The sequence below is a fragment of the Diadema antillarum genome, unplaced genomic scaffold (genome assembly GCF_040938485.1).
Source record: "Diadema antillarum isolate AM-2024a unplaced genomic scaffold, OU_Dant_1.0 scf00000135, whole genome shotgun sequence".
Taxonomy (NCBI): domain Eukaryota; kingdom Metazoa; phylum Echinodermata; class Echinoidea; order Diadematoida; family Diadematidae; genus Diadema; species Diadema antillarum.
This window is the reverse complement of record NW_027271024.1, coordinates 1,244,165-1,256,564: the sequence shown is the minus strand read 5'-3', so window position 1 is coordinate 1,256,564 and position 12,400 is coordinate 1,244,165. Positions and strand designations below refer to the sequence as shown.

Here is a 12,400-nt window from a genome sequence, read left to right as displayed (position 1 = left end):
ACATGTCGAATTTCTGGAGGAAGTACAGTGGACTCCGATTATAACAAAGTCCTTGGGACTGGCCATTTTCTTTCATTATAACCGAACAAAAAAACAATAAAAGACATAGAGTGAATGATGTTGCAACTTGGATTTTTACTTTGTTGCAACTGGAATTTCGTTATAACTGTGTTCGTTATAACGGGAGTGCACTGTACCAGTGCATTTTATTGTGTAGAAGCAAAAGTGCAATTACCTGCATCACATAGATACATTGCAAATGTTACAATTTACATTAACATGTATACATTGCACTCCCGTTATAAAGAACATGGTTATAATGAAATTCTTGTTACAACGAAATCAAAAGTCAGGTCCCCAAATTATCAATGATACATGTATATGTTTACATATTATACTGTTTGGTTAAAATGAAATTTTGATATAACAAAAGAAAACCACTGGTCCCAAGGACTTCGTTTTAACAGGAGTACACTGTACTTGGTATATCATAACAAATAATGTCATTCTATCAAGTCAAACAACAAATCAGTATTGCACAATCTGGTGAAAAACATACTCAATGCAGGAATGTGCTCTGCCAGATACAAATAGTAAGGTATTTCAGTTAATAAGGTCACTCACGGCATAGTGATCATCCATTTTTATTTTCTGACAGCTTATCAAAACAAAACAGCAGCTACAATCAGCATAGCTTACGATTGACATAACAAATCAACAGTACAGGTACATCGTGCTACAAATTAGTTAAAGCTGTATCATAAAATAAACAATAGACTTTACATTTGTGAGCTACTGTACACCAACATACAATACATGCACATGCTACTTAAGGAGAGAAATCCACTTTCTTTTCACATGTATTTATTCGGCAGCTGCATTTCTTAAAGGAAATCATGATCTGCAGGATGTTAAAGGTCCTGCAATTGTTTTTTTACAGTTAAAAAGCAACACTGTGATCATGGAAGAATACCTTTGCCATCCAGCTCTTGTTTCGGCAGGAGTTGTCAAGAGCTGCAAGAAAACAAACATGCAAATATGATATTGTAAATATGCTGCAAGCAGAATGAGGGTACATCACACTCAGATTAAAATGACATCACTTACTTGACCTTTCTCATAAAACATCACAACAAATAAATAAATATGAAAATAATCAAATTTTTGCCACGGCAATGTAAAGAAAAGATAAAGACAATATTGATGTCCAATTATCACTTCACTCTTTGAACTGAAAGAACTCAACTACTTTGACATATCAAATTTCACTATCAATCATTACTGCACAAATAAAAGAATTCCAGAAAAAAATTTGAAATGCATGCATCTTTAGCAACATGTAGTCTACTGCAAGAAGAGGAAAATTCTTATCAAGTTACTTTCCAAAGACAAAGGGGTTTTGTGATTATAGTATCAAAAGAAGTCATTGTAGATTCTGTGTTGAATATTCTTTCACATATCTCAAAAAACAAATGTTATGTCAGCTGATTCAGTAGAGTTAAAATCTATTCTGATGGCTCTGAATGTGCATGCGTGTAACACAGAAAGTATCTGTGTGAAAACATTTTCCCCCTTCTCTATTTCTCATTAATTCCATACACACCTCTTGCACTTTTGCACTCTTTTACTTTGTTGCTTATATTTTCTAAATCATTTACATCAACACTCCTTCATACTGTATGTCGAAATTCTGAATCAGAATAAAGCACATCTATGTATTTTCTTTTTCAATTTCAATATAATGGGAGTCTAAAAATGTTGAATCTAAATCTGTTATGTATTCAAGTACTGTAAAAGTGGAAATTTTCGCGGTGTTCAAATTTTCGCGCATTTCGCGCAACCAGAAACTAGCGCAAAAATAAAAGCACGCGAATATTTTTGCTTGCCATATGTGCCTGTGCGTGATGTCTTGATTCCGCGGAATTAAAAACACGCGAAACTCTTCCGACCCGGCCAAGCGCGAAAAATTAGTCACGCGAAAATATCCACTTTTACAGTATTCTTATTCATTTCAGTTTTTACATGTTTAACTATGCACTCAGTTGCTCAGGTGTATTATCGTGTTGGTAGCAGTTCAGTGGCAATAGATGGTGTGTGTTGAATCAAAATGATGTAATCTCTAATAAAAAAATACTATATTTTATGTCAAAATATGATTGCACTGCCTGCCAATCAAGATTGCAATGATTGCTTGAAAGTACAAAAATAAATATATTTATGAACTAATTTTCTGTACAAATGTGTATTATTTTTTCTATGAAAACATGGGAGAAAACCAAACAGAAAACCAAACAAGAAACAAATAAGCTAACAGACCTAACAACAGAAATGCTTCACCGAGGTGGTATTTCTATGCTAATCAGTTGACACACACAAATGATCTTCGACATACAGTTATGAGAGGTGTGTAATCGGTGCATTTTGGCACTGCAGTCCAAATAGCACTTGTGCTACCTTTACTATGATGGCTATATTGTGTACATTTGATTTGACTGAAGACATAATATCTCACAAGTTTTATTTCTCCCATAATATCATCGAAATGTGTATTGTTTCATATTGTTTCGAATCACTGTGATTCAAGGTCAGACGCATTTTCAATGATGACTTTGCATCAATATTTTGATGAGGGTAAATGAAATTATTACTAGAGTAATTAACCTTGTTTCCAACAGGCCTTGTACAGGGTGCCTATTTGCAGCAGGCCGGGTCGTTTCATTCATTGATGAAAAGGCCCAATCGGGTGTCACTTCCCATAACACTTGCGAGTAACTCCTGCTTGTCTTCTAAAGTGGGACTGAGCACACATGATGTTCATTAGCTGTTTCATTGATGAATGAAACTCCCCCTGCTGCAAATAGCCATCCTGCCGCAAGCAGGGTTGATTACTCTATGTATTCACAGCTGGACTTGTGTCGATGTTCAAAATGTGTTACCTCTCTATCACTGCACTCTTGTCGAGCTCATCCAGAGTGTAATCAAGAATCTTGTCATGACCCTCAAACTTGAAGTAACCCTTGAACTTTGACCCCTGGAGCATCATGGGGAACCAGAGGTGGTCATCTGGCCACATGGACTGGAATGGTATGGCATCCACCTCAAACCACTGGGGTCTCATTTCTAGGAAGCAAGATGGAAACAATAATCAACAGGTGAGGGAGACGATCAAATTGTAAGATGAAGTTAAATGGGTTTGATATTTTTATCCTACAATGTTTCTGACACAAGTAAAAAGTGAAAATACAGGCAACTCCCAACATCCTTTGGACTGGCAGTTTTCTTTTGCTATGCCCAAATTTTGTTACAGCTGATCACTAAAATATATAAAGTTATAAAGATACAAAATTTTGGGACCTGAATTATAACTTTATTGCAATAAGAATTTTGTGGTGTTTGTTTAAACGGAGGTGCACTGTAAAATAACTGCATACATCAGCCCCCCAAAACTTGACCAATTAGAGAGGAAACTTACTGATTTGTTTCAGACCTCAAGTGGTGATCATACAGTAAATCCACTCGAGTGTGACACATCTCCAAGAACTCACTGGACTCCCATTATCACGAAGTCGGAGGGACAGGCAGTTTGTTTCCATTACATTGAAATTTCGTTTGACCCGAACAAAAATAAACAATAAGAAACAATGAGCGGATAATATTGCAGCCTCAATTTTTACTTCTCTGTAACCGGAATTGTGTAACTTTATAACCATGTTCGTTATAGCGGGAGTGCATTGCATAGCAAACATTATTTCAACATCCACCTACCCTCTGTCTCCTGTGGTTCCCCTTCATACTGCGAGCCCTTGAATACATGAACCTCCAGGATCTGTGGATCTCCCACAAACTCAAAGTCTATTCTCCCCACATGGTCAAGTGTCTGTACTGCCAGACAACTCTCTTCCAGTAGTTCTCTGAAGATCAATCAAAAACAGAGTCAAGTGTCAAAAAGTGATCTCTGTTATCTTCGTCATCAAAATAAGATCATACCTTTTATCGGAAAACAAATGCAATTTGCAATTCCAATTCTAACATGTGTCTGTATGGATTTTAGTACAATTTATATAACATTCATCATTTTAGAGAATTTAGCTTCTTCAAATATACCTCCACATCACATGATATATACTATTTTCTAGGATGGTTTTGAGTTGCTCCTCGAATGGGCGATATTCTTTATTCCAAGCATTGCACAACCAATAGTCACAGAGGAGGTTCAATGGTCTCACTGCATAACATGTCATACATTCAACAGTGATTTTCTTTTTGGAAATATTGCATTGCTCGAATTTCAGACAAAATAACCAATGAGCCAAGGCAATGCTACCTGTAACTCAAAGGCAATGTAGATATTTACTTTTCTTTTCATCTCAAAGGTGTGAAATTATTAATTTTGCTTCTTGAAATACAATTTCATTTTTATCTATCTCCAAATTCTCATTAAAGATGCAAAAAACAGAAGTGGGAACATAACATTACATTGGACTACAATATACAAAAAAAAAAAAAAAGACATAGGGCCTACTACACATTAAGGGAGAAAGATCAACAAAATGAAATTCTAAGAGAGACTATGGAGGAGTCAGCAGAGGCCATTGGCCTTTCTATGGCCGAGTTCCCACTTGACATCTATATATGTGACATTTTGAAATACACCTAAAATAGTGAGAGAAAAAAAACAAACAACAAAACAAAAAAGAATTATTCACTTGTCGATCATTGAGCCATTGCTACAGTCCTTGATCACAGATTCAACCACTCACAAAATTGACTAACATGAAAGTCTAGTTTCCCAAACTTTTTATGCATGTGAAATACTACATTAATTCATAGCTGTACATTTTTCAATGAAAAGAATTTGTGTGCACAAACATTACAAAATCCCAAACTTTGACATACAGGAGCTGTATCAAAACATATCGCCAATACCTCTTTGCTCCTTCCTCGATGGTCTCTCCTGGCTGAACCTTCCCTCCAAAGCCATTCCATCTTCCGGCTCCAAAGCCCCGCTTCTTCATTCCCAGGAGCAGCCTGGAATTCTGATGGATCATCACCAGCGTTAGAAGTTTGTTTGGTACCCCCATCTTGAGCTGGTACTCTGAAAGAAGCATTGAAGAAGAACATCAAAACAAAGAATCAAACAGAAATGCACTTCTATCAACAAGAACTAGATACATGTATTGATAAAACTACTGTAATTTGTATTGTCTACATGATAGTCAGTAAATACACAGACCGTCTGTGCATTTAATGTGTGCTATCAGAATTTCATTGTAAGGAAAATTTACAGTAATGCCACAAGAATCACAAGCTTTGTGTATATAGTGACGTATTTGTTAAATGCACTTATAATTGTATTGGGGAAGACAGTGTTACATGCACTGCGTTGGCAATAAATCATGCATGGTTCATTCCTGTCACCCATATTAGCATAATACATGCATCTTTATGTCAACATGGTGTAAAATTTTGAAATGCTTTTCTACTAATTAGTAAACTGAACATGTACTAGAGTCTATCAATGAAAAGTGCACAAAAAGAAAAAAGTTATTTACTTTGTGTCTTTGGAGAGCACCAAGTTGATAACACAAAAAACATTAGGCCTAAAATGCATAAACTTTCAGTGGAATGGGATTGGGAGCTAAAAAAAAAAAAAAAATCATATGTGAGGAAATGAGCTGTAAATTAAGACTTTGTAAGGCTGGCCAAAGAAGTGAAGCCCATTTCCTTTTATATTCACACATACCCCCACCATAAATTAATGTACACAATTAGAAGTTATAAAACTCCATAATCTATACTACTGTCCATTATATATTGATTAGTGCACGTGCCGAGTGTCAGAAGATGCGCTACATTAAAGGGACTGTACAGTTCTTGTTGAGGTGGGGATTCATGTTTTGAACATTCCTAAGTGAGATAATGAAAAGCCTCTTATGAAATATGAAAGAGGATGTAATTTTAAGAAGGATTCAACGTTTATTTGATGAAAACTGGTTTTCAAATGGCTGAGGTATCCAAAAAGTGCTAATAATAAAAGGCGACATGCCACAACTTTTAATTAGGATCTCTATGTTTCACCTTGTTTTTGGATATCTCAGCCATTTCAAAACTGATTTTCATCGCATAAACTTTTGACTCCCCTTAGAACTGCATGCTCTTTGACATCTCATAGAGTGGTTTCTGAATATCTCGCAAATGTTAAAAGCTAAATCCTCACCTCGACCAGAACTGTACACACCCTTTAACAATGCCATCGATTATATAGCTACCATTGTTAGACAGAAAGATCCGTCTGTCCGGAGGACTCTTTTATATTTTGCCATTAACGCTGTCCTCCATAGACAGAGGGGATCCATGAAGCCAGACGCAGTCTCCGCGGAACATTCCCCGACGGACAGATACAGACCGATCTTTCGGTCAAGTAAGATGTAGGGCCTATACCAGTCCGGGAAACCCGCTCATGAGGACCGCCCCCGCGTACGAGGATGGTCCCTCCTCATGAGGACCTCCCCCCTCCTCATGAGGCCCCCCGGGGAACGCCTCATGAGGCCCCCCCTTCACTTCTTATTCATCTCACATCTGACGTATAAATTGTCGCAACTTTGCACGGTGATTTTTTGTTACACACACATGTCCACTATCCATGATGAAAAGAAGAAAAAATCCTGTCTGTTTTTTTTTTTTTTAATCGAGTTTTAATCACCCGATGCAGAGCGCCCATCAAAACACGGGCGCCAGTGCGTTCGCACAATGCAAGACTGCCGCACCTAGCGGCCTGATCCGACTAAATATTTTCGATGCTTTTTTCTGCGGCTCTCACCTCTCCGCGCACGAATTAGCCTCGTGAAGCTGAAGTCTGACATCTTTTTACACAAATTCGTAACGAGAAAAATTAAATCAGTACTAACCTGATCTTGTCCATATATTCCAAATTACTATTCCACACTGATAGAGTAGGTGGGTAGATGACATACTCCAGTTTGTTAGCAAAATAATCACTTTGTAGGTATGACGAGTTCACTTTCTTCGTCAATTCCGCCCACGATTCCGCCGCCCTCTTACCGTTTGGGCGCTTTCTCTGGAATCATCCCGCGACGCGACGTACGTCGCATCACATCACGCATCCAGCACATACCAGTCTGGTACTTAGTATGTGCTGGATGCGTGATGTATGCGACGTACGTCGCGTCGCGGGATGATTCCAGAAAAAGCGCCCAAACGGCGGAATCGTGGGCGGAATTGACGAAGAAAGTGAACTCGTCATACCTACAAAGTGATTATTTTGCTAACAAACTGGAGTATGTCATCTACCCACCTACTCTATCAGTGTGGAATAGTAATTTGGAATATATGGACAAGATCAGGTTAGTACTGATTTAATTTTTCTCGTTACGAATTTGTGTAAAAAGATGTCAGACTTCAGCTTCACGAGGCTGATTCGTGCGCGGAGAGGTGAGAGCCGCAGAAAAAAGCATCGAAAATATTTAGTCGGATCAGGCCGCTAGGTGCGGCAGTCTTGCATTGTGCGAACGCGTTGGCGCCCGTGTTTTGATGGGCGCTCTGCATCGGGTGATTAAAACTCGATTTAAAAAAAAAAAAACAGACAGGATTTTTTCTTCTTTTCATCATGGATAGTGGACATGTGTGTGTAACAAAAAATCACCGTGCAAAGTTGCGACAATTTATACGTCAGATGTGAGATGAATAAGAAGTGAAGGGAGGGCCTCATGAGGCGTTCCCCGGGGGGCCTCATGAGGAGGGGGGAGGTCCTCATGAGGAGGGACCATCCTCGTACGCGGGGGCGGTCCTCATGAGCGGGTTTCCCGGACTGATACTATGGACGTACAATGTATGGTCCGTATGTTTCGTTGCATGCGATGATGCAGCTCAGTACTGTCAGTAGCAGCTATTTTAGTATTTATGCAGCCTTCTTGTCTGGCTAGCCATCTGGCACAGAGACTAAGAGTGGAGGTATCCCTGTACAGTAGGAAGCATGGGTCACACTACACGACACAATGAAGTTTGATCACGAACTATCTGTAAAAATTATAGTGACACTCCAAATCTATCTAGATACTGCAGCAGCATGACTGCTCATCCAGCCTCTGTAACCACCCACGATTTTAAGTATGTGGGACTACGAAAAGTATCGGACTTCACACGAAGGGCAATAATCATATTTGATTTACTGATCTACTGCACAGATGAGGCTGGACTGTTTCCGTTAGAATTTACTCTCTTCTATTTTGCAAAGTTAACTTCGTGTGCTCACCACGAAAATTCGTTCCAACCAAAGGGATTTGATAGCTTCTTCTCGCAACGTAGATCACGACTTCAATCGTACGTGGCACGTGCGTTTTGATCCAGTGCTCGCGAACTTTTGTTTTTATTTTGGATCGTGGGTTAACGTCACCGCATCGCACCGTACCATTCGCGCTCGATCAGCATGTGTTTAGAGTAGCCTTTTTCAAGGCGCTCTCGTTGTTGAAGAGCCGAAATCTGAACTCTATCTGCTAACGCTCATAAAGATGTCATGTTTACCTCTGGCTTCTACGTTCTTATTGAGTTATGCCTTTCCACCATCACCACCAGAGTCCACCACCAAAACATCCTTACAACACAATCCTAGCTCTCACACCATGAGCTTCGTGCAGACTGAAAGAAGAGACTGTGAAAATGGGGTTAAATTAAAGGACAAGTCCATCTTTATAATACATAAGGATTGAGAGAATGCAGCAATATTAGGAGAACACATCAGTGAAAGTTTGAGGAAAATTGGACAATCCGTTAAAAAGTTACGAATATTTTAAATATCTGCGCAGTCACTGCTGGAAGAGAAGACTACTACAATGTATGATGTCACATGCGTACAACTATATAAGGAAAATAAAAAGAGAATTTCACAAAACTCTACTTTTTGAATGAAGTGCACATTTCTTCGACTTGCTACTGACGTATGTTAAGGGTAATACACTGTATTATTCCCCCTGCCTTCTGAAAGAGAGAAGTCGAGTGTCCTTTTGTTATGCGAGAAAAATGGAAATATGTTGAATTTTCTTTATTCTTTCTGTATATCGTTGTACTCATGTAACATCACAAGCTATAGTAGTCTTTTCATCCAGCCGTGACTGAGCAGAACTTCAAATATTCATAACTTTTTAACGGATTGTCCGATTTTGCTCAAACTCTCACTGATGTATTCTACTAATATTGCTGCATTCACTCAACCCACATGTCTATGAAGGTGAACTTGTCCTTTAAGAATAGCCACACAAGTCGTTCTGAGAAGTGAAATAAGAACAAACAGCCTAGCTGGTATTCGTGGTGGCAAACCACATTCTGTAACATTTCTGCATTTGTATCAGTTCCGGATTTCTCTGTCTTTCTGCTTGTATGTACATCAGTATAACGAAATGTCCCCACCATCCAACATTTACATGATCAAAAAAAAAAGAAAAGAAAAGAAAAGAAAAGAAAAAAAAAAAGCGAACTGTTGAAAGTGATCACCATCAGGCTATTGAATATATATACTCTTGTCATTATTCTGCAACACAGGCAAGTGGAGTATGGAAAAAAAAAATGAACCAGAGTGTTGTAATGACATACTTGCAGTAATTAAGTGAAATATTTGCACATTTCTATTTGGGCCTGGGTTGTATGACATACATCACATGAACTGTGTGCAAAATGTTCAAACCTCAAGATATTTCATGCTTAGAGTAGCAGTCAGTGGTCCCCTGCTGGCTATTCCTTACATGAAAACACACTGGTACAAACACAACATGCGCATGCGTATGCACACACACAAACACACACACACACACACACACTAATCTAGTCATACTCCCTTGCTGATCACTTTGTCCCATGGAACAACAAAGAAAGGTTCTTGATTTTGTGCATCAGAAGGAATTAAAAAACTAAAAATCTGTTGCATAAAACCCTTACCGCTGGACTTACCGTTCCTTTCTAGCGGTAAGTCTTCAAATTAGCGGTAAATTTTATCATCCTTGATGCTGATTGGCTGTGACACCTAATTTTGACGGTAGTCACCATTGAATTTCAATGGTAAGTTTTATGCAACGGGCACCAGGTGTTGTAGCTGAATAGAAGTTACATAATTAGACTGTATGTGTGATCAGTCTATGGTACGGTCCAACCTCTATTCAAGTGGGACATGTAGTCTGTTGTGAAGTTTATACAAGAAAAGAAAAACACAAAAAACCCAAACAAACAAACAAACAAACAAAAATCTACACAATGAATAAAAGCTCACAACCAAGTACAAAGTATGCCATTACCCAAATTCACCACATACATTGTATTTGTCAATTCAATAGGAGTATCAGTCACAATACAATAGAACGTGGTATAACAATAATGACATTGATGAAGAAATCATATGTGACCGTGCATCACAAAACGATCAAAAAGTCGCAACCCTTGATTTTACGTGAGGACTCAAAAAAGGTGAAACGGGTCAACTAAGTCAATATTGAGTTTTTCATATTTTCTGAAAGAACAACCCTTCTTCTTCATTATTCTTGCATTTGGGATCATAAAATGAATGGGAAAGTGCATTTTCAGCAGTTTTTCTACAACTCTTTTTTTGTAGAGTAGTGAGATCAGGTTATGTCTTAGAGGCCCCTTTTCATTTCTTGATAACCCTTTGCACACTCTTCACTTTCAAGTCTGATAACTTTTGAAGGGATAAGGCTACTGCTTTGAAAGTTGGCCATTAATCATAGACAGAATGTGTTAATAGAGCATGCTTAATTTCAACTTAATTTGATAATCCCTTCATTGTTGTTGCCCCAGTGGTTTACATCCTGTTTTTTGTCTCATTCATTGCACATTTAGCACGGTTTGGTAAAGAATAGACAGAGAGACCCTGTACTTCAGAGCCTCTTTTCTCGGTTCACACTTTTCCAGAGTGTGTGCTTTCTTTCCAATATTAAGATAGGTTAGTAGAGTCCATTTCAATTGAGTTATACATCATTTTAAAGCTTAGAGTCTGCTCTTTCAGAATCTGCCCTTAACTAAAAATCCATGTCTGGCGACTTTTTGTTTGTTTTGTGATGCAGGGTCACATGCATATTCACTCGATTCTTTATCATGATAAGCAAGAGAATTTTAAACATACACCCTGTATATTCTAACACTGCTATACACCACAGCATTGTGCATGAGAGAGTAGCACCCAGGAAATCAAATACAAGTGTTCCAAGGTCTGGATTCATTAACTCTCCAGCATGGGACTTTTACAAAAATTATTGCATCATTTCAAAATAGTTGCACAACCTCCGTTTCATGCAAATCTGTTACACCATCACAAGCATTCAAGCAAATGTTGTGTTATGTCACATGCAATATACCTTGCTTACAGGGAGAAAGCTGTAATATGTTGTTTTAGAAGGGTTTGCCTGTTTAAAGATCAACAGTTATCCTTCATAAGGTAAAAGAAGAAATACACAAGACCCTGTAAAGCCCAAATGCAGTTACACGCACCAGGAAAAGTTTAATTTCACATGCTTTCCACATGGAAATCTTCAGCTTGGCCACAAGAAAGAAAAGAAAAGAAGAAAGAAAGAAAGAAAGAAAGAAAAGTTCCACAGTTTATTGGCAATGCATTTAATTCTGCATTACATAATCATGTTTTATCACCATCCCAAGACATTTGACATGATAATTGTTAAATCTTACTTTTTATTTTTTTCTAGGAAGAAAGGGTTGACGAATTGCCAACAAAATAGCCTGATTGCATATAACATCATGTACAGCATATCAAGTATTACTCATCTGCACATAATATGTCCTTAACACAGTCATATAGCAAAATTACCTGATGCAAAACTTAATCAGTATCGTCTGACATTCACTTAATTTGCTCATTAATGAAAGATACTTTGGATGACCACAGGAAAAAAAAACTGATGCTGTTGTTGTCATACATCAAGAGTTAGCTTTATCAGCTGGATCATCACGACAAAAAGATGTGTGAGACTTAAAAGTAAAAAGTCAGCAAGCTGTGCAGTAAAAACAATGTGCACAGTGGAATCGTCGTGGAAAATGTCAAGGGGGGTCGATTCAACACCCCCTCCCCCAGCCATTTTAGGTTTAAGAAAGGGGTTAAGAAGGCAGTGAATGCTTGTAGGCAAGCAACCACAGAACCAACAGCTTTGAGTCCCATCCGAAGGATTAGGCAATGATGATAAAGTTCCTTTCCCCAAGGGAAAAACTGCTGCTTCCGTGGGACTCCAACCACAACAGCTCCTCAGGGAATTCATACGAGCTGACAGTCCATTTGATCAAGTTTCGTTCTGCCAGCAGAACTCAGCCCTGGTCATTGAAGGCATGATAGATACACACATTGCAAAGTATATATCTAGGCTCAGCTGCA

The 12,400-nt window shown here is 38.3% G+C and overlaps 1 protein-coding gene across 1 annotated transcript; it reads right to left on the bottom strand.

The window, feature by feature from the left end:
- Positions 1–521: 521 nt before the first annotated feature.
- Positions 522–8,367, bottom strand: LOC139720954 (oxidized purine nucleoside triphosphate hydrolase-like). The gene is made up of 5 exons (XM_071632284.1): positions 8,273–8,367; positions 4,927–5,095; positions 3,766–3,911; positions 2,937–3,120; positions 522–1,014 (listed from the first exon to the last, which is right to left on the bottom strand). The coding sequence occupies exons 2-5, from the start codon at positions 5,079–5,081 to the stop codon at positions 1,008–1,010; spliced, it is 492 nt and encodes a 163-aa protein (XP_071488385.1). The 5' UTR covers positions 5,082–5,095; positions 8,273–8,367; the 3' UTR covers positions 522–1,007.
- Between the last annotated feature and the right edge of the window lie 4,033 nt (positions 8,368–12,400).